The sequence below is a fragment of the Crinia signifera genome, chromosome 9 (assembly GCF_055691185.1).
Source record: "Crinia signifera chromosome 9, ASM5569118v1, whole genome shotgun sequence".
Lineage (NCBI taxonomy): Eukaryota > Metazoa > Chordata > Amphibia > Anura > Myobatrachidae > Crinia > Crinia signifera.
This window is the reverse complement of record NC_139225.1, coordinates 95,036,468-95,063,783: the sequence shown is the minus strand read 5'-3', so window position 1 is coordinate 95,063,783 and position 27,316 is coordinate 95,036,468. Positions and strand designations below refer to the sequence as shown.

General features: G+C 43.4%; 1 protein-coding gene across 1 annotated transcript in view; it reads right to left on the bottom strand.

The window, feature by feature from the left end:
• The window catches only part of PGRMC1 (progesterone receptor membrane component 1), a 34,581-nt gene extending 10,952 nt beyond the window's left edge, over positions 1–23,629 (bottom strand). Inside the window, exons 1-3 of the mRNA XM_083159413.1 lie at positions 23,473–23,629; positions 22,970–23,305; positions 771–926 (exon numbers count right to left, since the gene is read on the bottom strand). Coding sequence (XP_083015539.1) covers positions 771–926; positions 22,970–23,243 — 430 coding nt within the window. The 5' untranslated portion in view covers positions 23,244–23,305; positions 23,473–23,629. The remainder of the gene's footprint in view (positions 1–770; positions 927–22,969; positions 23,306–23,472) is intronic.
• Between the last annotated feature and the right edge of the window lie 3,687 nt (positions 23,630–27,316).

Here is a 27,316-nt window from a genome sequence, read left to right as displayed (position 1 = left end):
AAGTCAGTAGTTACAAGTTAGATAGATTGAACTCGATGGACGACCCTCTTTTTTCAAATTTAATTACTATGTTACACTGCGCTCTCAGGGAGTTGTACACAGCGGAGATTTCTCAGCCTCTATACTGAAAGAATCAAGACCAGTAAAGCAGTCAACCAAAAATTATTAGAGACGCCCACCGGAGACATCGCAAATCTCAGTAACTGTGTAAACATTCTCAGCATTAGCGCTAATCTGAGGACATCCACCTGCTGAGTCCATGGTCATTGGTCACGCAGAAAGGTTGCAAGAGCTCCGATGCTGACACCGTGTTTTCAGTCTAAGCGATCGCAGGTGTAGGTTGTGACACGACCATGTTTTTGCCACCACCCTTACTTCCCTCTGAGTGTCAACCACTAAGAAGAAACCCTCACTGCAAACCGCATCCCAAAGCTAGCTTGGCACGTGCGCAGTCTTCCAATAATCTCTCAGCTGTGTAATTATCAGCAATGGGTACAAATCGGAATCAGGCCCTCAGATCCCTCTATTATACAAGATGCCAGTGAGGGACAGATGTATCAAGCTTCAAAAAGTAATAAAACCAGACAATTGGCTCCTAACTGTCATGTTACATGTTGGGTTTGACAATGACAGGTAGGAGCCAATTGGCTGGTTGTTTATTGCTCTCAACTTTTAGTTTTTTTAAGCTTTGTACATCTGGTCCAATATGTATTTTCAGCTATATAGAACTGATAAACCGCTAACAGCTCATATGCAGCGGCACAACTTACAGGTAAATTGTGATTCCCAGTCACTTAGCGTCTCCCGCTGTGTAGCGTTCAGATCAGAGAGGTCATCGTATTTATCAGACAGTGCTTCTTTATCAAGGCAGAAAGTGGCAAGGCCTCTGGAGGCATCTTGTCCAGCAAACACGCCATAAGGTCCCTCTGAAAGGAGAAGAAATGTATCGGATGCATCAATGGATGGAAAAGAGTTCCAACAAAAGATCAGTGTACACAGTCAAATTAAGGTGAATACAAGTCTAACATAACACACAATAATGTATTTCAATACCTACCTGCTACTGTAGCACCCATTGCATAAAATTATTGCTTTTGGCATTTTGCAGATTAAAACACACCTGGCATTAGCATGCCACCTCACATTAACTTCTGTACTTGAGAATATACTTATTAACCTTTATTTATACAATGCCACAATAATACACTGCACCCCAATGGAGATTGCAATCTATAGACCATATAATAGAGACACATGCAAGGGTTCATGAAAGCTAACCAACCAGTATGGTGCTGGAAGTTATATATAAATGCATTTCTAGGGGTTATTCAATAAGGCATAATTGCAGGTGCCATAAGTATTCAATTAGTGGGGGGACATCCCGCATGCAAATCCATGCAGTTGGACTTAACCTTGCAACTCCATAATATGCAGAAAAACCCTCAAAGTCAGGTCGAGCAGGAAAGTATTATTGCTTCCGCCATTTAAATGCAATCAATGAGTTTCCGAGATGGAGTACCAAGTTTCAGGATAGGAAAAAGGCTATTTAATTGAATAGCCTTTACCCATGCCTTGGGATGTTTGTCAGCAATTTGTCACGGGGCTGAATAAATACCTCCCATGGTCTGAAAAAGACTTTGGGTGAAATTTAATAGGATGAGAGAGTTTGATTTTGCAGTGTAAATGATTGCCGCCTCTTTAAAAAAAAAAAAAAAGGGAGATTTCTTACCAAATCTCTCACCCTATTAAATTTCCCCCTTTGCATTATTTTTGCCAAAAATGTCTTAAAACTTTGTCAATTCAGGGAGGCAGATTAAACATGTACATACTAGTAATTATTAACATAACTAACTACAGGCAGCATCCTATACCTAATCTTTGCTTTGCAAAAGATAAAAAGAAAAAAATGCTGAATTGCTTATTTTTTTTATCAAAAGAGATAGCAGTTATCTTTTGCATAATCTGGGGGGGGGGGGGGGTTGAATCTGTGTGGCACCTGTCACCCTTTATGGCAGCAGTAGCCTGCACACACACACACAAAAAAAGTGTTTGTTTACTACACTTGATCTGTCGGCTGCCTTTGACACTGTTGACCACCCTCTCCTGCTCAACACCCTCCGCTCCTTTGGCATCACTGGCACGGTCTTCTCCTGGTTCACCTCATACCTCTCCGATCGCTCCTTCTCCGTATCCACTCCGAGCTCCTGCTCTCCTACTACCCCGCAGCCAGTCGGTGTTCCCCAAGGGTCAGTCCTTGGCCCTCTCCTCTTCTCCCTCTACACCACCTCTCTGGGCACCCTCATCTGCTCCTATGGTTTTCATTACCACCTTTATGCTGATGATACCCTAATCTATCTCTCCTCCCCATCACTCCTGTCCAAGGTCTCCGAATGCCTCACGGCCATCTCAGCCTGGATGACCCAACGCTTCCTGAAACTAAACATGGCTAAAACTGAACTTCTAATCTTCCATCCCCCGAACATCCCCTCTTCTCCCACTATCTCCATCAGCATTGGTGAAACCGAGCTCACGTCCACCGACCAAACGCGCTGCCTCGGTGTCATCATTGACTCCTCCCTCTCTTTCACCCCCCACATTCGTGCTCTCTCACAGTCTTGCCGCTTTCACCTACGCAACATCTCACGCATCAGACCATTCCTCTCCACTGACGCGACCAAAATTCTCATTCACTCTCTTGTCATCTACCTCTCACCCACCTTGCCCCTCTCCAATCCATTCTTAACGCTGCTGCTAGGCTCATCTTCCTCTCCCGCCGCTCTACCTCCACCTCCCCCCCTGTCTATCTCTTCACTGGCTCCCCATTCCTTTCCGAGTTCTCTTTAAACTCCTCACCACCACCTACAAGTCTCTCTCCTCCTCCACCGCTCCTTACCTCTCTTCACTGAACTCTATCCACACTCCCTCCCGTCCTCTTCGCTCCATCGCTGACCGCCGACTGACCTCTCACCTAATCACCTCCTCCCACTCCTGTGTCCAAGACTTCGCTCGCGCTGCCCCCCTGCACTGGAACAACCTCCCGCCACCCATCAGGCTTTCTGATTCCCTTACCTCCTTCAAGCGCTCCCTCAAAACCCACTTTTTTCGACTAGCCTATCCCTCCTCCTAACCTCTTTTGATCCTCCTATTCTGCCTCCGTTCCTACTTATCCTATTATTTTTCGTTTGTCCACCCACCTACTTTTAGTATGTTAACTCTTATGAGTAGGGTCCTCCTTCCTCTCGTACTCACTCTACCTCTTACCTCACCTGTGCTCCTGTCCTGTTCTTCCCTTCCTCTACTTCATCTTCAGTCTCCTCGACAATTTTGACACCTTCACCCCTATTTATACTGTATTTTTCAACACACCCTGTACGTTACCTTGTAATTTGTTTGCTGCTGCTGCTACGTTGTAAGCTTCTCAGAGCAGGGCCCTCTTCTCTTCACATTTCACTCACAGCTCTCCCATACTCAAACACTCAGTAACCATCTTTGTCCACATACTCTTCTCCATCACTGGCCTTAAGCCTCTTATAATATGTTGATCGAGTCCTCACTACTTATATTTAAGCTGTAATGTGTATTGAACTGTGGCGCTCTTCACCTGTAATCTATTTTTGTTATTTATTCAATGTAATGCTAAGTTTTGTCTCCCTGTACTGTTCCTTTGTACAGCGCTGTTAAAACACTTGTGGCGCCTTATAAACAAAATAATAATAATACCCCATTGAGTAGCGAGACTGTGTGCCATTGACACTGTGCAATTCACAGCCATCGCCGGCATCTGAATTCCCTGTTTAACTCAATGAAATTCAAGAAGGTATTTTGTATATTAAAATGAGATTAATTAAATGAGACAAAAGGAACTATGTTCAATACATTCTTCCGTCAAACTCAAGAAGTGTAATGGGTCCTACAAATGTAGCGATTGTGTAGTTTTCTAAGCGATCAGACTTAAGGGCCCCTTACACTTGTGAGATTTGACCCAATCCAGGTGGATTGAGTCAATTTATCTGACAAAATCTGATGTGCCGAACACAATCCACAATCCTGTGCCATTGGGTATAACCAAGAGATTGTAAGAGATTGATCCTCCTGCACATAGGATAAATCTCGAGTCAATCAGGTTCAATTTGTTGAACAATAAGTTGAACAAGTGTAAGGGGGCCTTTAAGCTGGTCATACATCCGAAAGATCGATCTTACAATCGATTGCGCTCATGATTGTGTACAAATTTCCCTTGAAATCCTCGGCAGTCCTTGGTGGTTTTTGGACATACAATCTACTCACAATCCATCATACAATCAGTCATACAATCCATCTGCTGAATGATTGTGTACACAAGATGTGCACACAATCTGCATACAATCCATTTTACAATCAATTGAGATTGTATGATTGGGTACAATATCTTTCTGATGGATGGCCACCTTTAATTTTACTAGATTGATTAGAAAATGACCCTACATTGCTCCGTGTAGGAGGGCCATATTTTTTTCCCACATAAAGGTAAGCAAAGATGAAGAAGCCATGGGTCTAATATGAAGTGCAACCTTTGTACTTTAGTAAAGTTGGCACGCTGTGGCAAGTGGAGAAAGAACAATGAAGACAGCTGCCAGGAAACTAGATCAGACCATATGGAAGATGCTCCAAGAAGTCACAAAGAATCCAAAAGTTACATAACGGTATTAACTGGCTTCTGTCATCAGGGTGAAAGTGCTCAGAACAATGCACAAGGGGAAACCAGAACAATGTATCACCACAATGGAGGCAACAGAAACGCCGCTTTATTCCATAGTATGCTACACGAAAATGTAAAGCCTGACTGAAGTTGGTCAACCAAGGGATCCCGAAATGATATAATGTTCCCAAGTATAACAGCAATTCTACCACATAGCTTAAAATTAAAACAATCAATCAACTCATTGAGAGACTGTAACCAAAACTCAGGAGAGTTGTAGACAAGCCGTTCGCTCCGGATAGGGAGGACAGGGGGTGGGCACAAAAACGGTGGGTGTGCCCATTAAAACGCTGGTCATACCCCTGCAAAAGCAGACAGGTCGATGCCTGCCCCAAATTTGGCCATCTCCGGCACAAATAAAAAAAAAGTCAGTCTTGACGGACTTCTATTAGCAAATGGAAGAGAAATAAAATCGATGGTGAGCGAACATTGAATGATTTCTCTTCCGTTCGGTCGCGTGCGAGTGGATGTTTAGCAAGCGGACTTCCGGCAGGACGACATTTACCTGGTCGCTAGTTCTGAATCAGGCCCATTGGTTATTAAATCTAACCTCATGTGTGCAGATTTCATGGTCAGTAGATACCGGGCATTGATCTAACCTTTAGCGACTATTTTACATTTTTCATATAACACCACTAGGAACCTAAACTGCTAAGATAAGAAAAACCCTGTAAAGCCTAAATAACCATCATTTATGCCATACTTAAAAGTACAAAGGTCTTAAGTTGCGTTTCATTCTACATTTCACAAATCTTTTCCATGTTACGAAATTTCAGTTATGTTACAAATATACAGCGCGCTCAAACACATATCTTTCCCCGCAGCCTACTCGGACATTGGTCCCAATAAAAACTTACGACAGAGAAAAAAAACCAGATAGGATTCGGGGAGAAAGGTAATGTTAAAAATATGGAGTTAACCTTTGTAGCATTCACATGCAACAACTAAAAACGGGAAAAACAACTTATGCCAGTGCCAAGAAATGTGAGAGACACACACACACACACACACATTTCTGAAGCATGAGCACAGCTTCTAACAAATAATGGCATGTTAATCTTTAAGAAACAAACATAATGAATTTGCTATCAGAAAACAAACAAATGCAAACAATGGGCTTTGCATAGCTAGCAATAAATCCTCGTATCACTTTACAATCAGAGCCAATATTCATGGGAATGCATGAAAATGAATGCTACAAAAACTAACTACTTTATTGTGTTAGCCATTGGCCACTGAAAGTTAACCATCGATTGTTTGCTATTAAATTGTTTTACCATCAATTGTGAAGATCCAATAGTTCTTCAGCATCAACGGCACTATGCGCTTCAATATTTTTTAAAACATTTTTTTTAACTTACCGTCAGCATCCCGGCAATTAGGTTGGTGATGCCGGCACCCCAACTGCAGTCAGAAGAGCGGTGCTGGAACATCTTAAGGATCAAGATGCCAACGTTGGAATACCGACAGCAGCCATCCCAATCGGGGAGTATGGCCAGGGATGTGGGGCGTTAGGTTAAGGCACTAGCAGGGAGGGTTAGGGTTTGGCTGCTAGAAGGGAAGGCTAGGAAGGGGGCAGGGAGAGGGTAAGTATACTTACATGACCCCCGTGGCGATTCCCTCTATTTCTTTATGAGGATATCCTTGTGTCTATCCTATATGTATTTTGTTTGAATGTCTTAGCCTCTACCACCTCTGATGGGGGCTATTCCACTTGTCTACTACCCCTTCTGTAAAGTAAAGCACCCACACATTGAGCAGTCAATCACCAGCAGCTCCTGCAGTGACTTTATGGGCAGTTGGCGGAACAAGAACGATGCACCCATATATCTTTCGATATATCAGGCACCTGCTGTGTCGCAAAGCCGATGCGATTTATCCGTGAACAACGCCATTCCCAGATATATTGATTGTACAAACTATTGGAGGTTCAATATATATATATATATATATATATATATATATATATATATATATATATATATATATATGTCTCCTGGTATGTTTTTTTTTTTTTATTCACCGCACCTTTGGCACTTTCACACAGCGCATCCTGACGAAAAGGCAACCTGCCTTGAAACGTTGATAATGCTGTAAATTGATCACGTTACCATAAATACCTTTTCTAAATCCGTGAGTGCCGTTTTTTCCCCTGTTACTGGGCTCAGTACAGGGGATCCAGAACATTATATATATATATATATATATATATATATATATATATATATATATATATATATATATATATATATATATATATATATATATATATATATATATATATATATATATATATATATATATATATATATATATATATATATATATATATATCAGGTAGCAGGTAGCAGGGTCCGGCACTCCCAACAGCCTTGTAAATGTGGTCGGTGCCTTCACAGCAATAAAGCAGCAATATGGAGACCAATGGTGCGGCACTCACGACTCTTGCAAAGATACTTGACAGCAGCCAGTAATTCACAACGTTTCAAAATTTATTTCTTTTGTCTTCAGGTTCACCTGAAGACAAAAGAAATAAATTTTGAAACGTTGTGAATTACTGGCTGCTGTCAAGTATCTTTGCAAGAGTCGTGAGTGCCGCACCATTGGTCTCCATATATAATATATATATATATATATATATATATATATACACATACACACACATATATATATATATATATATATATATATATATATATATATATATATATATATATATATATATATATATATATATATATATATATATATATACACACATACACACATATACACACACACACACACACATATATATCTCCTGTTCAATTGAACGGCCGATATACTGGCCAGTGTGTACGCACCTTAAATTTTGTGATGTAGGCCATGTACTATTTTAGTTGCAAATTTGAAGGAAAGAAAAGACTGTCTTGTGTGTGGCGCACTCGGAGAGAAGAGAAAATTGATTAAACGTAAAAATTAACTTTTAATGTTTCAATTCTTAACCCCTTCCTGACAGAGCTAGTTTTTGCGTTCCTGACAGAGCCATTTTTTTCAAATCTGACATGTCTCACTTAAGTGGGGATAACTTTTTTTTGCTTTTACTTATCCCAGTGATTTTGAGATTGTTTTTTCGTGACACATTGTACTTCAAGTTAGTGGTAAATTTTCGTCGATACGGTCTGTGTTTTTTTGTGAAAAATACCAAAATATCGTGAAAAAATGGAAAATTTAGCGATTTGCAAAATGTTAAATTTTCTGCTTGTGAGACAAATAATCTTACCACTCAAAATAGTGAATAACTAACATAGACCATATGTCTACTTTATGTTGACATCATTATTTCAACTTCCTTTTAATTTTTTTGGACACTAGGAGGCTTACAATATGAATAGCAAATTCTCAATTTTTCAAGAAAATTTCAAACACTGATTTTTTTAGGGACCAGTTCAGTTCTGATGTGACTTTGAGGGACTTGTATGTGAGACACCCCCATAAATGATGCCATTTCAAAAACTGCACCCCTCACAGTATTCAAAACAGCATTTTGGAAGTTTGTTAACCCTTTAGGTGTTTCACAGGAATTAAAACAAAGTGTAGGTGAAATTTCAAAATTTCTTTTTTTTTGCAGATTTGCAATTTTAATACATTTTTCTAAGGAACACAGTACATTTTACTAGAGAAATGTGACTAAAAATTGATTCCCCCAATTCTTTTGTTTTCATAAATATCCTATATGTGGCCCTAGTGTGCACGGTGACCAAACCACAGGCTTCATAATAGAAGGAGCACCTACTTGATTTTGGAGCCTCCTTTTTATGAGATTATTTTTTAGGCACCATGTAGGTTTCTAGGCACCATAACATGCTAAAAGTTAGGAACCCCCCCACAAGTGACCCCATTTTGCAAACTACACCCCTCAGGGAATTCATCTAGGGGTATAGTGTACATTTCAAACCCGCAGGGGTTTCACCAATTGTGGTACAACTGGGCAGTGAAAATGAAAAATTATTTTTTTTACACAAAAATGCAGTTCTGGCTCCAAATTTGTCATTTTCAGAAGGTATGAAGGAGACAAAGCACCCCAAAATCTGTGCCCCAATTTCTCCCGAGTACGGCAATGCCTCACATGTGACCAAAAAATACCAGTTGGGTGCATGGCAGGACTCAAAAGGGAAGGAGTGATTTTTGGATTTTGCAGCTCAGATTCTGGTGGAATTTTGGTGGGTGCTATGTCGCATTAGCAAGACCCCCCAAGCACCAATACAGTGGAACCCCCCCACAAGTCACCCCATTTTGAAAACTACACCCCTCAGGGAATTCATCTAGGGGTATAGTGTACATTTCAAACCCCCAGGGGTTTCACCAATTTTGATACAAGTGGGCAGTGAAAATGAAAAATTACATTTTTTTACACAAAAATGCAGTTCTGGCTCAAAATTTTTCATTTTCAGAAGGTATGAAGGAGAAAAAGCACCCCAAAATCTGTGCCCCAATTTCTCCTGAGTACGGCAATGCCTCACATGTGACCAAAAAATACCAGTTGGGTGCATGGCAGGACTCAGAAGGGAAGGAGTGATTTTTGGATTTTGCAGCACAGATTCTGGTGGAATGAATGGTGGGTGCTATGTTGCACCAATACAGTGGAACCCCCCCACAAGTCACCCCATTTTGCAAACTACACCCCTCAGGGAATTCATCTAGGGGTATAGTGTACATTTCAAACCCCCAGGGGTTTCACCAATTTTGATACAAGTGGGCAGTGAAAATGAAAAATTACATTTTTTTACACAAAAATGCAGTTCTGGCTCACAATTTTTCATTTTCAGAAGGTATGAAGGAGAAAAAGCACCCCAAAATATGTGCCCCAATTTCTTCCGAGTACGGCAATGCCTCACATGTGACCAAAAAATACCAGTTGGGTGCATGGCAGGACTCAGAACGGAAGGAGTGATTTTTGGATTTTGCGGCTCAGATTCTGGTGGAATTTTGGTGGGTGCTATGTCGCATTAGCAAGACCCCCCAAGCACCAATACAGTGGAACCCCCCCACAAGTCACCCCATTTTGCAAACTACACCCCTCAGGGAATTCATCTAGGGGTATAGTGTACATTTAAAACCCCCAGGGGTTTCACCAATTTTGATACAAGTGGGCAGTGAACATGAAAAATTACATTTTTTACACAAAAATGCAGTTCTGGCTCAAAATTTTTCATTTTCAGAAGATATGAAGGAGAAAAAGCACCCCAAAATCTGTGCCCCAATTTCTCCCGAGTACGGCAATGCCTCACATGTGACCAAAAAATACCAGTTGGGTGCATGGCAGGACTCAAAAGGGAAGGAGTGATTTTTGGATTTTGCAGCTCAGATTCTGGTGGAATTTTGGTGGGTGCTATGTCGCATTAGCAAGACCCCCCAAGCACCAATACAGTGGAACCCCCCCACAAGTCACCCCATTTTGCAAACTACACCCCTCAGGGAATTCATCTAGGGGTATAGTGTACATTTCAAACCCCCAGGGGTTTCACCAATTTTGATACAAGTGGGCAGTGAAAATGAAAAATTACATTTTTTTACACAAAAATGCAGTTCTGGCTCAAAATTTTTCATTTTCAGAAGGTATGAAGGAGAAAAAGCACCCCAAAATCTGTGCCCCAATTTCTCCCGAGTACGGCAATGCCTCACATGTGACCAAAAAATACCAGTTGGGTGCATGGCAGGACTCAGAACGGAAGGAGTGATTTTTGGATTTTGCGGCTCAGATTCTGGTGGAATTTTGGTGGGTGCTATGTCGCATTAGCAAGACCCCCCAAGCACCAATACAGTGGAACCCCCCCACAAGTCACCCCATTTTGCAAACTACACCCCTCAGGGAATTCATCTAGGGGTATAGTGTACATTTAAAACCCCCAGGGGTTTCACCAATTTTGATACAAGTGGGCAGTGAACATGAAAAATTACATTTTTTACACAAAAATGCAGTTCTGGCTCAAAATTTTTCATTTTCAGAAGATATGAAGGAGAAAAAGCACCCCAAAATCTGTGCCCCAATTTCTCCCGAGTACGGCAATGCCTCACATGTGACCAAAAAATACCAGTTGGGTGCATGGCAGGACTCAAAAGGGAAGGAGTGATTTTTGGATTTTGCAGCTCAGATTCTGGTGGAATTTTGGTGGGTGCTATGTCGCATTAGCAAGACCCCCCAAGCACCAATACAGTGGAACCCCCCCACAAGTCACCCCATTTTGAAAACTACACCCCTCAGGGAATTCATCTAGGGGTATAGTGTACATTTAAAACCCCCAGGGGTTTCACCAATTTTGATACAAGTGGGCAGTGAAAAAGAAAAATTACATTTTTTACACAAAAATGCAGTTCTGGCTCAAAATTTTTCATTTTCAGAAGGTATGAAGGAGAAAAAGCACCCCAAAATCTGTGCCCCAATTTCTCCCGAGTACGGCAATGCCTCACATGTGACCAAAAAATACCAGTTGGGTGCATGGCAGGACTCAGAAGGGAAGGAGTGATTTTTGGATTTTGCAGCACAGATTCTGGTGGAATGAATGGTGGGTGCTATGTTGCACCAATACAGTGGAACCCCCCCACAAGTCACCCCATTTTGCAAACTACACCCCTCAGGGAATTCATCTAGGGGTATAGTGTACATTTCAAACCCCCAGGGGTTTCACCAATTTTGATACAAGTGGGCAGTGAAAATGAAAAATTACATTTTTTTACACAAAAATGCAGTTCTGGCTCAAAATATTTCATTTTCAGAAGGTATGAAGGAGAAAAAGCACCCCAAAATCTGTGCCCCAATTTCTCCCGAGTACGGCAATGCCTCATGTGTGACCAAAAAGTGGCAGGACTCAGAAGGGAAGGAGTGATATTTGGAGTTTGCAGCACAAATTCTGGTGGAATGATGGTGGGTGCTATGTCGCATTAGCAAGACCCCCCAAGCACCAATACAGTGGACCCCCCCCACAAGTGACCCCATTTTGCAAACTACACCCCTCAGGGAATTCATCTAGGGGTATAGTGTACATTTCAAACCCCCAGGGGTTTCACCAATTTTGATAAAACTGGGCAGTGAACATGAAAAATTACATTTTTTTACACAAAAATGCAGTTCTGGCTCAAAATTTTTCATTTTCACAAGGAATGAAGGAGAAAAAGCACCCCAAAATCTGTGCCCCAATATCTCCCGAGTACGGCAATGCCTCACATGTGACCAAAAAATACCAGTTGGGTGCATGGCAGGACTCAGAAGGGAAGGAGTGATTTTTGGATTTTGCGGCTCAGATTCTGGTGGAATGAATGGTGGGTGCTATGTGGCATTAGCAAGACCCCCGAAGCACGGTGAAATGATGAACCTAATATTCCATAGATGTGTGGTATATTTTAAAACACTCCTTTATACATAGGCCGGGTTTGTCGGGGCAAGTGTCACACTGGAAAATAGTTTGCTTTCTTATTCCCTTTTTATAGCAAACTTTGCACCTTTTTTGTGTCCTGCCCTTTTTTCCAGTGGAGGGGATTTCATCAGGAAAATGCTGCCCTGGTACAATACGGGGGCCAGTACTAGAAGTACTGGGGCCCTCTGCCTGCTGGTTCCCAAATATTAGGCCCTTTATGACTTCCTCTTGAAAGTGCATAAATGTCCCCCTCTGGCCGGTAGAACGGAATAGCACGTAAGCGTTATACAGTGCCATCTGGATGATATACACGGCCACCTTCTTGTACCAGATTTTTGTTTTCCGCAGGGCACTGTACGGCTTCAGTACCTGATCTGAAAGATCCACTCCGCCCATGTACCTATTGTAATCCAGGATACAATTAGGTTTGGAGGTGTGGGTACTGGTACCTCGTACAGGGACGGAGGTGGTACTGTCTCCGTGAATTGTTGTCAGTATAAGGACATCCCTCTTGTCCTTATATTTGACCAACAACATATTTTCGGTGCATATTCCCCTGCTTTCACCCCTTCTCATTACTTGGGCAATGTGCGTTTTTGGGAGGCCTCTTTGGTTCTTGCGCACAGTACCGCAAGCTGCTGTACCTCTTGAACCAAGGGCCTTAAACAGGGGGATGCTGGTGTAAAAGTTATCCACATAGAGGTGATAACCTTTATCCAGGAAGGGGTGCACTAAATCCCAGACAATTTTCCCACTAACACCTACGAGGGAGGGGGGGCATTCTGGCGGTAGAATTCTTGAATCCTTCCCTTCATAAACCCTAAACCTGTGGGTGTACCCTGAGGTGCTTTCACACAGCTTATACATTTTTATGCCATACCTTGCCCTCTTACTGGGAAGGTACTGGCGGAATTTAACCCTTCCTTTAAAATGTATAAGGGACTCGTCGATACAAATAAATTTTTCAGGGATGTACACCTCTTCAAATTTGGCACTGAAATGATCAATGACCGGCCTGACTTTGAATAGCCGGTCAAAGGTGGGATCATCTCTGGGTGGGCACTGTGCATTATCGGTGTAATGTATAAATTTAAGAATTGTCTCAAATCGAGTCCGGGGCATGGCCATACGGTAAAATGGAGTACTGTACAGAACATCTGTACTCCAATATTGCCTAATTTCTGGCTTTTTTACTATGCCCATATGAAACACCAGACCCCAAAACGTCATCATCTCTACTGCATCTACAGGGGTCCACCTAGCAAATGATGACGTGGGGTTTTGAGCAATAAACTGCTGGGCATATAAATTAGTTTGGTCCACCATTAAATTTATAAAATCATCAGAGAAAAATAATTTGAAAAAGTCAATTTCTCTGAGACCTGTGGAATCAAATTGGATTCCTGGCATGGCCAAAAACTCAGGAACCTGGGGCTCAAAATTGTCTGGTGGTGGGGTCCATACTAGATCAATTATTGGGGGGGGAATCTCAGCTGATCTACGGGGGCGTCTTTGAGGGGGTCCCTCATCAGCAGAGGAGGAAGAGGAGCTTAAGGCAAATCCTTCAAATTCCCCGCTTGCATCACTGCCTGTGTCAGAGTCAGAAGCAAGCATGGCATATGCCTCCTCCACTGAATACATTCTCCTGGATGATTGGGAGGACATTTGGGAGGACATTTGGGAGGACATTTGGGATGCCATTTTTATTTTTGTGTTACCGGTAGTGAAATGTTTCAACACGTGTATAGTGTAGGGGGGGGCACAAACTTTATTTCAATCCGGGGGGTATGTAGTGTGTAGTGTGTATGTGGTGCAGAAAAAAAAAAAAATGCTTTATACCAATAAAAAAAAAAAAAATGAAGGGGTTAAAAAAAAAAAAAATTGAAGGGGTTAAAAAAAAAAAAAAGGAAGGGGTTAAAAAAAAAAAAGGTCCTGCGCCAAAAATTGAGCACAGATGTTGGTCAGTAACGTCTGTCACTGAACAGCGCTCAAAGGCAACAGGAATTTGATCAAAAAAAAAATAAAAATAGATCAACCCTGTGCCGAAAAAGATGATCAGTGATGTACGTCACTGATCAGCGCACAGCGGCCACAGGACACCCACAAAATCACAGTGTGTGTAAAAAAAAAAATTAAAAAAATACCCCACAGCACACACACAAAAAAAAAGGTGATCAGTGATGCGACACTGATTACCAGTGAGGTGCAGCAGGTGCACAACCTTTGGTGCAACTGACAGGTATATATAAAAAAAAAAAAACCTCTGTACCCCCAAAAAAGTTGCTGATCACCTCAGATATAGTGATCAGCACAAAAGGCGGGGACAGCAGACACAAAATTTAGCACTCTCTATCACTATCTCTCTCTATCTCTCACTATCTAACACTATCTAACACTCTATGACACTGCAGCAGCAGCACTCACAGGTATATCTATATATAAAAAAAAACCTGCGCCCCCAAAAAGTTACTGATCAGTTAATTTATACTGATCAGCACAAAAGGAGGGGGCAGCAGTCAGTTATATAAAAAATATATAGCACAATCTGTCACTATCTCTCTCTATCTCTCTCTCTCTATCTCTCTCTATCTCTCTATAACTATCACACTGCAGCAGCACAAAATATAGCACTCTGTCAGTAGGCCTCTCTCTCTATCTCTCTCTCTCTATCTCTCTCTCTCTATCTATAACTATATCACACTGCAGCAGCACAAAATATAGCACTCTCTGACACTATCTCTCTCTCTATCTCTCTCTATCTCTCTCTATCTCTCTCTATCTCTCTCTTTCTATCTCTCTCTATCTCTCTCTCTCTATCTATCTCTATCTATCTCTCTATCTATCTAGCTAATACTAATACAGTGCAGCAGCACAATATCACAGTATGGCACAATTAAAGCACAGGATCCAGGATCCAGGAAGCAATCAGCAATCAGCAGCGATCAGGTAAGTATTGCAGCAAGTATTTCTGGTCAGTATGGCGGCAGGGGGGTACGGTGACCGCACTGCACGCTTTCCAGACCGGAATGGCGTCTGCAGTGCAGTCACCGTTAGTTTAAATCTCCCTCCTTGGCTGTGATTGGTCCGTCGGTCCGACGGACCAATCACGGCCTTTGGGGGCGGGCGGGGTGAGGTGGGGTGACACCAGTGTCACCCTTACACCCCGCGGTGATTGGTGCTGTACTTTACAGCACCAATCACCTCTGATCCCGTGTCACCGGCGAACGTTATTCGCCGGTGACACAGGAAAACGCTGTGAATGGCTGTTCACACTGAACAGCCAATCACAGCGATCGCCGACGGGGGGGCGGCATCGCAGCCCCCCCGGGGCATGCACGGACATGTCTGCTGTCAGGGACAGCAGACATGTTGAAACTGTCACCGCGTCTATAGACGCGGTGACAGTTTAAATCCATGACGTACATTTACGCCATGTGTCGGGAAGTGCTTCCCGACCATGACGTAAATGTACGTCAAATGTCGGGAAGGGGTTAAAATGACGCCATTTTAAGAATTGAAACATTAAAAGTTAATTTTTACGTTTAATCAATTTTCTCTTCTCTCCGAGTGCGCCACACACAAGACAGTCTTTTCTTTCCTTCAAATTTGTGTCCAATTCCTGTCTCAGTGGCAGCACACCCCATCATTAATTGATTGTATATCTAATAAAGGGGTTCATAACACATAGAACCATTTTTACCTGTGCGATTGGAAAAAAGCTCTCCTCGTGTACTATTTTAGTTGCCCTTTGTACCTTCTCTAATGGAGATATGGTCTCAAGAACTGGACACAGTGTTCTGGATAAGGTTGTAAGATTGTATCAATGACATATACAGTGTCGTTACTACTTTTTTTGTTCTGCTGCTGAATCCACTTCCTATGGGGTGTGGATCGTATTGTCGACCCGACTTGGGTCGACAGGTAGCAAGGTCAACAGGGTTCTAGGTCGACATGTGTGAAGGTTGACCGGTGTCTAGGTCAACATGGGACAAGGTCGACAGGTCGCAAGGTTTTTTCACTGTTTTTTTACCCGAATGTCGACCCAGTCGACATGGACACAGTTGGAAGTCAACCGCAGCCCCTTGCTGCGCTTGGCACACTATTTTGTTCTCCCACCACGCCCTAGTGGATGGTAGGGTATGAAATACCGCCTGTCGGCACAAAGAACTGTGAAAAACCCCATGTTGACCTCACGACCTGTCGACTTAAAACCATGTCGACCATGTCTCATGTCGAATTAGACACCGGTCGACCTTCATCCATGTCGACCTAGAACCCTGCCTTTAAGTCATCTGAAATACTGTAGTGACTCCTAGGGGGTCAATCCTATTCCATGTGGATGATTCGCCAGTGCAAATCATCAAGACAGCAGGCGCTTAAAAGCGCTCACACCTCCATATGGGTGTGAGCAATTTTTAAGGAATTCGGCCCAATGAAGGGTGTGAGATCGTCTTAATTCAGCATTTAAAATAATGAAAACGGCACACGAATTGCACCTTGCACCCTTTGGACCTAATAGGATCGCCCCCCCTAGATCAGGGGTGACCAAACCTGTCCTCAAGATCTACCAACAGTTCATGTTTTTCAGGCAACCTCTGGATCTATAGCAGGAATGAATGCAGCATGTTGGAAAATGTGAGTTACTAATGACTAAAGCTGTGCACCAGCTAGGTAACCTGGAAAATGTGGACTGTTTGCATATCCTCCAACATCTGAAGGGCAGTAATCGGTACACATTCATAAAGGGGGCGTGGCCACATATGAACAGCACGTGGCCATGGGTAAATGGGGCGTGACCATGCCTCCTTTCCAAATGTGTACTGGCCATTTTTTTTCTTTTAAAAGGGGGATAATCCTTAACTGTTAAGGGGGTGGGAGTGGAAGAAAAGCGAGTAGAACAGGGAGGGCTTGTGAAGCCTTCTTCTGCGCCACAATTTGAACTGCGCGCCACGGTCAGCCTCTGGCAGCTGGCCAGCTTGCATGGGAGACGGAGGGTCATGAACAGGGGGAGCCTAGAGCTGTCTTCTGGACAAACAGCTGCTACAGCTTCGCTGCGTCCTAGTGCTCGCAAGCTCTACCATACTTGCCAGAGACAGCAACAATAGGCAGAAACAACAAGGGGGTATGGCTGTGTTTCTCGTGGCCGGCCCGGCTGGGAGTCCCTCTGCAGCTGTCAGGAGTGTCTACCTCCGCCAGAGCCCATGCTGACAGGGCTGCTGGAGACGGAGCTGGTGACAGCCAGCAATCAGCAGCAGTGCTCTCTGCACTGCAACCTCGAGTCGGCTAGCGCTAGCCCTGACGGCGCATCTTTGCTGGGGGGATGTGTCACCCTGTCCCCCGGCCCAGCCCGCACCACACAGCAGGACATCCAGGATACAACTACACTTCCGGGTGGGTGGGTGGAACGCTGGTGGGACGCAGAACACAGGAGTTTAGGAGGAAACTGCTGCGCATTGGAAGGTACGGCGGGACCCGGAAGTTATGACAGTGACAGCCTGGAGCAGTGACAGCCCGGACAAAGACAAAAACTGGTACATTCGGTACAGTTCTTATTTGCCGGTACAGACCGTTAAAAAACGGTACTGGACCGGCAAATTCGGTACAGTTGGAGGGTATGTGTTGGTAGATCTTGAGGACCGGTTGGGCCACCCCTGCCCTAGATACTTTTCATCCGTAGTAGTTTCCAAAATAGTGGCATTAATATACCCCTGCCCCCACATCCCTTACACTCACATGCGAGGTCTCCTTACAGAGCACTGACTCGCATTCAGCCCACTGTGCACCCCTGTTCAGTCACTCTGTGGTCTCAATAACACAGCCGCTGGTATTGCTGCCGCTGACATATGCGGCCAGCAGTAGTGCAGAACCGCCTGCTGCCCACCTTAACAATCCAGCCAGTGTTTGATGTCTCCTTCCAGCATGCGGCACTCCTCAGCCCTAACTGTCTCAGTGCCCCTTCAAATCTGTCACCCAGGCACTATGTGCAACAAGCCTCAAAAACACCACCATTCATTTGTAAATTCATAGTGTGACAGGATCAGCATGAACATGCCTGGCAGGGATATAGAACAGCAGGGTGTGGTTGCATTGAATCAAGGCCAGGTATTAGTGTGGTTAAGTCTCAAGCAAGTCTGATTGCAGACACCTGTCAGTGTGTTTGTTTGTTTTTTTCAGTATTTTTTATTGGTTTTGCACAAAGCGAAATAAACATGACAACCTAACAAGTAGTCACGACAATGTAAAAGAGGTGTACAGCAAGAAAGCATCACAGTACATTATGATCATATAGGAAGCAAGTATCTATTGCAGGATATAAGGAGTATGTCCTGCATAAGTTTTAACGACAGGAATACCCGAAGGCGCCATTCGGGTAGGTGTCTAATATAAACAGCAGGAACATATATATATATATATATATAACAGGCTTGCAATAGATGAAATGTACAGTATAATCCCATCCAAAGCAAAACACCAATAGGATACACACTTGCTGGAGGCATTACATTGTATGGACATTGACGTGACAATAAGCAATAGAAATCAAAGTAACCCCCGAAATCAACCGCCCTGAAAACCCCCCACCCTGTATTACCTACACCCAACTTGAGGTATACCTGGAGCCCTAAACCTTACCCCATCCCACAAACTACAAAACCTACTATCTATTACCTACTCCTAGCCCCCCCCCCACACTCCCCCTATTGAACAGGATAGTTTATCGGATGAATACTCAGGGCAATATAAGAATGAGCCTTATCTACAAAAACTGAAAGCCAGCACTTCCACAGAAGATACGTACATTCTACATATAATATTCAAGGGTCCAAAGCCCCTTGCTGTGCCCTGAGGAAGGGGCTTTGGACCCCGAAAGCGCTTGGCGCTACAATACAGCCTTCGTTTGTTTCGCTACATCAGAGTGCCTCTTTATTTTGGATCTTTATTTTCTATTGTGGAAGTGCACCTGGATTCACTATTATGGTGAGTGCCGACTACCAGTGGATATATGGATATATATAGATATATATATATATATATATATATATATATATATAGATATATATATATATATATATATATATATATATAGATAGATATATATATATATAGATAGATATATATATATATATAGAGATAGATATATATATATAGAGATAGATATATATATATATATATAGAGATATATATATATATAGAGATATATATATATATAGAGATATATATATATAGAGATATATATATATATATATATAGAGATATATATATATATAGAGATATATATATATATATATATAGAGATATATATATATAGAGATAGATATATATATATATATATATATATATATATATATATATATATATATATATATATATATATATATATATATATATATATATATATATATATATATATATGACTGTATAATGATGGAAAAGAAAATAAATAAATAAAATATGACAAGAAGTAAAGAGGGCATCCCAGATTGCTATAAAAGGGTCACGTCATGTAAAAGGAGGAATAAAAATTATATATATATATATAGAGAGATAGATAGATAGATAGATAGATAGATAGATAGATAGATAGATAGATAGATAGATAGATAGATAGATAGATAGATAGATAGATAGATAGATAGATAGATAGATATATATATATATATATATTTTTTTTTTTAGGTAAATAAGCCTAATATGTTAATCTGGCCAGGGCTTTTCCTCCTGCGGAATCAGGGAAATGACAAAACTATCCTTGAACCCCTGAAAATACATATGAAAAAAACTCTGAAAATACGGAAATGCAAATCCCAGAATTATCCCGTCCAGTCCAGAACATACATGAAGGCAGTTAGAATAGTCAAATAAAAAGATACAGAGCTTCAAATTCACAGACCGGATCTTTAAATGGTCTACAAATAACAGAAGTTAAACTGATAGCAAGTGATGTAGAGGATGCCTCCTCTTTAACAGTAGAATCCAGAAGTAAAGCCGGCATAGATGGTGTGGAGACCACAGTATCAGGACAGAAAGGCACAACCCCCATATCTCCAAATTGAGCAAGGAGTCTCTGGGTCGAGGCATTAATAGCACAGAGGATTTGCTGCAAGGATCCAATCATCATGGACGGTTAGGTAACACTCAGACCGGAGAATAATGGCAAAATGGCGGTGACTAGCACACCACTAGACTGTACCAAAGGTCTGTATAGGAGAGTGCACCAATACCTTCCGGCAGCTTGGAAGAAACCAGTAGGTTAGCAAACAAGTGAAGTCAGAGTATGAGAGCTGGCCGCGGTCAGCAGTCTCCACCAGTGTGTAGCAGGACCTCTGTCGGATAGACACACGTCAAGATAATGCAGGAATTCAAAGGCATCCACAGTAGCGCATCCCCCACACCTATGGGCAGTTCACCAGTAGCATAAACTCCACCGCTCACAGAAAGACCCAGCTCCGGTCACGGCCACAAGCAAAAGGAGGCAGGATATAGTACCGCAGCCCTGGGGACAGGCAAGCGGGATGGCGCCAGCTCCTCCGTGCGGCCCAAGCGGCGTGCCTCGAGGGAGACAGCTCCCACTCTCTCCCGCTTATCCTCCGGAGAGTCACCGGCTGCCCCCACCCACCTATTCACCCAGTCAGCGGCAGTCGCACAGTCGGGCACCGGAGTAGCACACTAAAGGCTCCCTCGTGTAGTCAGAGCTGCTGGAGGATCCAACATGGCGCCGGAGCCCGGAGTAGATGCACGAGGCACAGGAGGCCCAGCCGAATGGAGACTCTCCAAGCCGTTGAGGAGAGCCGCGGGCAGCACAGGTGGTAGAGGAGCGTCTGCGGAGGCAGTGGAGGTACGTATACACCGTCCGCAGGTCCCGGGGCAGGATATTTGTAAAGGATATTCATGGAGCTTACATTCCCCACACCTGCTCTCAGTGCCGGCCAAGCCACGCCCCCTAACCTGTCAGTGTGTTTTAAATTACTTTCAGAGACAAGAGACAGGGCTCAAGATGCTGGACAGGCTAAAAAGTGGTTATGGTGCACAGTGCGATTCTCATATGCGTTTTGAACTTTTTAGTTCAATACGCATTGCGTGTAGTTAACATTGCACCGTGTTTATTTTGGCTTGCGATGCATGCTCCTACATAGTTAATATTGCAAGCCAAAAAAGTATGTGCAGACCGTACTTTTTGTACTAGATTGCATCGCATCTAGTTCAAATTGCACGCTGTTGTAGCGTATCGCATGCCATTTGAACTAGATGTGATCTAGTACAAAACGCACCCAGCACATATTGCACGGTGTATGGGCACCTTAAGTAAAAGAGGGCCTGAATCTTACTGGTCTCTGAAGGAATTTACACGTGTTGTTAAAAGACCTGCTGTGACCTGTGGTATGACCTGTAACTTGCTTGTGAACTGCTGACATTCTACTAAGAACTGGCTCTCTGTAAAACCTGTTGAGAAATAAACCCTTTTCATTTGGAATTGTATCTGCTGTATGTGATCCCTGTCACAATATTAGTATTACTTTAGAAAACAAAATGGCTGCCTCCATCATATGTACATTAGGAAACTTTAATTGGAAGCGAAAAAAGTGCAAACATTTTAATTGAGAAGAGAAAAAGGTGCAAAACAAGATCCAAAATACATCTATTTTATCATGTCTTAGTTTTATAAGGATCCTCAATGAAGGGTACAGAACAGAAATATACCTTTCTGTTCTGTACCCTTGATTGAGGATCAACCTATGTCTTGTACCAACATTGGAAGAATTTAATAAATACGTCCGTTGGATGAATAACGTCTTTCCTTACTTCACTGGAACTTGTGGACATGCTTACTATATGGATTTTGGGTTCCAGCCTTTTTGTAGATGTTGTCATGGCTAGTACAGCAATGTGCTCCTAACATCTATTGGGTGTTGCCAATAGGAAGCAGTATAGAAAAGCCCGCCTCTCTAGGAGTGAGAACAATGCGGCACAATGACAGACATAAAAGGACCAGCCAGAAACAACTCTCAACTATTCCTTCCTCTATATTAAAGGGTGTAATTCAAAGTTCTGTGATGTTGGAATGTGCAGCTATACACATCACCAAGTATTATAGGATTCCTCAAATTCACACACTTTCCTGCACATGTGCGAGGGAAATGTGTTATGTTGGGGCCAGCTTGGTGCTAGACCTCTGTCTCTTTGCTGCCATTGCCATACACTTAACGACCCCCAGAAAATGTGGGAAGTCTCACCTCCATCAGAGCGGTATTGGTTTCTCTCCCTGATCCCTAACTGGCAGAAGTGGCCACATAAGGGCTGATGCCATAGCAGTACTGGCATTGCTCCTAAACTGGAAGTTCTCCTGGCATTAAGTAGATCTACAGTTGGAGGGCTATACAGAATACAGAAGGGTGCAATGCCAGTTTTCAGGTGAACTTAGCTGGTAGAGCCAAAACAGGTGCCTGTAAAAAAGTGACAAAAGATTTCCGCCTACTAAACGGTCACCATTATTACAGCAGCACTCAACACAATGCGGACTTTACACTACAGTACTTCCATAACCACTATACAGTATAGCTATATATTATGTATTAAATCGCTTTACCTTTGTCACACTACTAATGGCACAGAAGTCTAAAAGTTCAAGGCCCTAACTAGTAATCTTTTACTGCAGTTATTTTTTTTCATATACCAACATTTGCCAACAAGTTTATTCACCTCTCTGCAACCTTTAAAGCCAACTTTGTCCCATTGATATTTGTAATGAATAGTAGTTAATTAATACCCAGGCATATGATAGATCTATTGCACCAGTAAAATTCAGATGACTTTAATTATTGTTAAAACTGTTTCTCACCTGGTCCATAGAACTTCTTTCCTCTGGTCACATCAAACACCTTCCCATTAATTGCCATTAGGATCCTGGGGTTGTCTGTGCCATTAAATTCCCTAAGTTGGGCCAGTGTAAAGTCTCTCTTCTTCATCTTAGGTAACTGCTCTTCTCTGTTCTCATCTGACTGTGGGGGCTTATCACCCCTCAGTATTTTGTACAGCAGGTACAGGCACAGGCACAGGAGACATATATTTAAAGGAGAAGTGAAGATCTCATTCAGAATGCCTTCTTCAGCCATGTTTATTATTCCAAGTTTTCAGAGTCAAAACATTCAATTCCCTGGAGATGAGATTCGGATGCCTGTTGGATAAAAAGAGCTAAATATTTAAACACTGAAACCTGCATGTGTTATAACATAGGTATAATGTACAGGAAACGCGCTGCGATCGCTAATAACGTGCATAGGGACGCCCACCACTGAGCACTGCATCACCCCATAGCAGCGCACCCAGCACCCCGCTCCTTACCCAGAGAGCTGCAGCGTGGCCGCCTGTGCTAAACACTGACTATAGGGCTCTGACTGTGTTCCCCTGTGTCACTCCCAGCTCCGCACAAAACCTGGCGACGAACCAGCTGCAGGACTGGCTCATAGCATTCTGCAGGAAGAGGAGGGTGGTAGTCTACTTTCTTCGGTTCCAGGTCAAACGTCATCAGACATAATAAATAGAGAGAGACTACACAGTATGTAACACACACACAGCACTCTCTGCACATTCGCCTAGTCTACTTCATATAGTGGTTTATCCTCTTAAAATATATTTTTCATGCCCTTCTGTTTCCTGAGACAGGTTAGGAATCAAACCACTGAGCAATTAAAGGTTACATAGAGGAAAACATTTTTGTTTATTCTGACAAGACATATTTAGACATGTTTATTCTGACAAGACATAAAAAGTTTACTTTTTATTTGGATTCATTGGGGCTTTCTTGACAGATCTTTATTATTTTATAAAGAAGTCCACTGGAAGGAAAATATTTATTTAAAGCTGAAGTCAAGTTTAAAAATAAAATAATCAGTCCTTGTTTAGTTTCAGTGCTGACAGGTTGCTACGTTATCAGCGTAGCAGCCTTACTTGTGTAGTTTCGCAGCGCCAGTTTGAACTACTTTGTCAGCGTAGTGACTGAGCGGCAGCCCAGCGCTGACAGGTCATTGTGGCACCTGTAGTTCAACAGAGAAATAGACAGCCCGGCACACCGCTAACAAAGGGGGTGTCTAAAATGTAGACACTAAACTTAGACGCTAAAGTGTCTAAATCGCTAATGTAGACGCTAAATTTTGATGATAAATCGTCAAAATCGCTAATTAGACGCTTTAGCGTCTACATTTAGACTCCATGCAAACCGCTAAGAAGGGTGCACCTAAATTTACACCCCTATGTACCTCTATACCCAACTAAATTTAGATGTTTAGCTCAGCGTCCCTCAACCTTGTTTTATCTACCACTCAGTGTAGCTGCCCTCATGCTCCCTGTAACTCTCCCTCAGTGTACCTGCTCTCATCCTCCCTGTAAATAACTCTCCCTCAGTATCGCTGCCTTCAACCTCCCCCTAACTCTCCCTCAGTGTTCCTGCCCTCAACCTTCCTCTAACTTACTTCCCTCAGCGTGCCTACCCTCATGCTCCCTCTAGTTGTCACTCAGTATCCCTGCCCACATGCTTCCTCTATCTGCCCCTCCGCATCCCTACTCCCTGTAACCTCCAAAGAAGTGGGAATAAAAAAGGCAAAGAGGAGAGGGAAAGTAAATGGGGCAGGCAGTGTTGAGAGGGAGGAGTAAAAAGAGAGAAGAAAAAAATAGCCTGCTTTGCCCAGGGGCCATTAAGCAGTGTATAAAGTGCTGTGGGTATTGACTATAAGCAGTGGCGTAACTATAGTCCCGCAGCCATGTGGTGGCGGGGAGGCGCTGAGAAGGTGTGGGCGCCGGGAGGGGGGGGGTTTGCGGGGCTATAATTGCCCCCTGCTGTCTGCCCCTGCCACCAGTCGGTACTTCCTGCCATCAGCGCGGCGCTTCTGTCGGGTCCCGGCTCCTGCAGCTAATAAAAAGTGACAATCAGAAAATGGCTGCACCCATACAGCAGACCGTTTTTAAGGTTGCTAGAGGAGGCCGCCCCGGTGCCGGGGGAGGGAGGGGGGAGGGGTACCCGTGTAAAAAAATTGCTGCCCCGGCGTCCCTGCAGTGCTGGGGCGGTCAGGGGTGTCCGTGCCGTAGGGGTACCTGCGGCGCCGTCATGTGTATAAAGCTGGCTGCGGCCGGCGGGGTCCCTGTAGTGAATAGCAAATAACTAGCGCTTCCCGCGCCGCCGCGCGCATAGCACTAGTTATTTGCTATTCACTACAGGGACCCCGCCGGCCGCAGCCAGCTTTATACACATGACGGCGCCGCAGGTACCCCTACGGCACGGACACCCCTGACCGCCCCAGCACTGCAGGGACGCCGGGGCAGCAATTTTTTTACACAGTTCGCTGGGGGTGAGGGGCGAACTGCCGCCCTCCAGGTGCCGGCGCCCTAGGCAAATGCCTAGAGCTGCCTAGTGGTGGCGCCGGCCCTGAGGCCGCAGCCTACTCTAGCATCCTCAAAAACTGTACTACAATAGTCAAAGAATAGGTCTGTCGTGCATCCAGCTGCCAATCAGCAAGCCTTCCAATAGGTTCCTCAAAAACCTCCACCAACACCACATAAAACAAAAAGATGGAAAGCAACTTATCAGGCGCTTGGAATCTTGAACGTGCACGGATTTCTCCCATTCAATCGGCATATATATGAGAAAATAAATGCATATAATAGTGAAGCACGTATATCACAAATATATCATTTAATAACAGCAGTTTTAGAAAACATCATTAAAATACATAAAAATCTTCACATCCACAACAAATCAGCACTGTAGATAAAGTGCATGAAGTATCCTAAACAATGTAGAGACTGAGGATTACCGGATTCAGTAGGAACAGTTTCAAGTCACCTCAAACATACAGTCCCCCACTGGCACTTCTGCTGGGTGCTCTCTGTATTCAAAACGCGGCTCCACGGTCTCCTTTTAAATTTATGTACAGTCCACCAATGTGTTTCTTCCTCCGCAAAAGTCCTGTGAGAATACACCCCTTTTTGTAGCACAAGCCGAAGGTGCACGCTGTAAGTGTTTATTTTTTTTAGTTAAGGGAGGGTGCATAATTCTAGTTTGCCAGAGGGCAATGAACACCCTAGCACCTGCTAAAGAGAGAGAGAGAAAGAGAGAGAACGATGTGAGGCGGCATTCGGAGACATTTTTTTAAAGTGCAAAATGTGCAAGTTTATTTTTAAAAAACGTTTCCGAGTGCCACCTTGCATCGTTCTCTATATCAGAGTGGATCCAGGTCCATTTTTAAGAAGGCACCAGAGAAAGATCTTTAGGTTTGGTACTTGTGTATGTGCAGGGCGCCCAATTTACATACGTATGGCAGCGTAGGAAAATCGCTTCGCATGCGATTTTGCTTGCGATGCGATTTAGCACAACACCCCAGTGTACATGTCTATGTGATGCAATGGGATTTAGCACACCCCCACGATCCACGTCTCCCCAAAGATTGGCGAGCGGACGCGTAATTGCATCCTCCCGACCTTTTCATACCCCCACTATCCACGTTGGCGTGGAGTTGATCTTATAAAGTGTGGCGAGCGCAGTGAGCCAGCGAACCCGAAGCGTGGTGAGCGCAGCGAGCCCTGCGAGGGGACACTGAATACATGTAAAGTAATCTGGGTCCGCTCGCCGCTCTTCGGGCTTTATAAAGTCAACTCCGAGCTGACGTGGATAGTGGGGTTATGAAAAGGTCGGAGGACGCGTTCACCGTGCGCTCGCCACGCTTCGGGATGACGTGGATAGTGGGGGTGTGCTAAATCCCATTGCATCACATAGACATGTACACTGGGGGTGTTGTGCTAAATCTCATTGCACGCAAAATCACATGCGATCCCATGCGATTTTACGTGTGATGTGATGCGATCAGCAGTCAGGGTGCAGTGAATAAATTAACTAGTGAGATGCCATGCGATGCGATTTCACTACGCAGAATAGCCCACTAAGCAAATAGCTTAGTGGGCGCCCTGCAAATACACAAGTACCTCAGGTTTTACCCTGGGAGTGCCAGTTACCAGCATCGTATGTGTATATATCTATATATATCTATGTATACCATATTTGCATTCTGTATACAAACAACCTGTCCTACAAGAGCAATTACTATTCTTCAAGCACACTTCCATCACGGACTGACTCTGCCACTAAAGCATACTTGCCTACTTTTGAAAACTAGTTTCAGGGAGATTATAGTCAGTA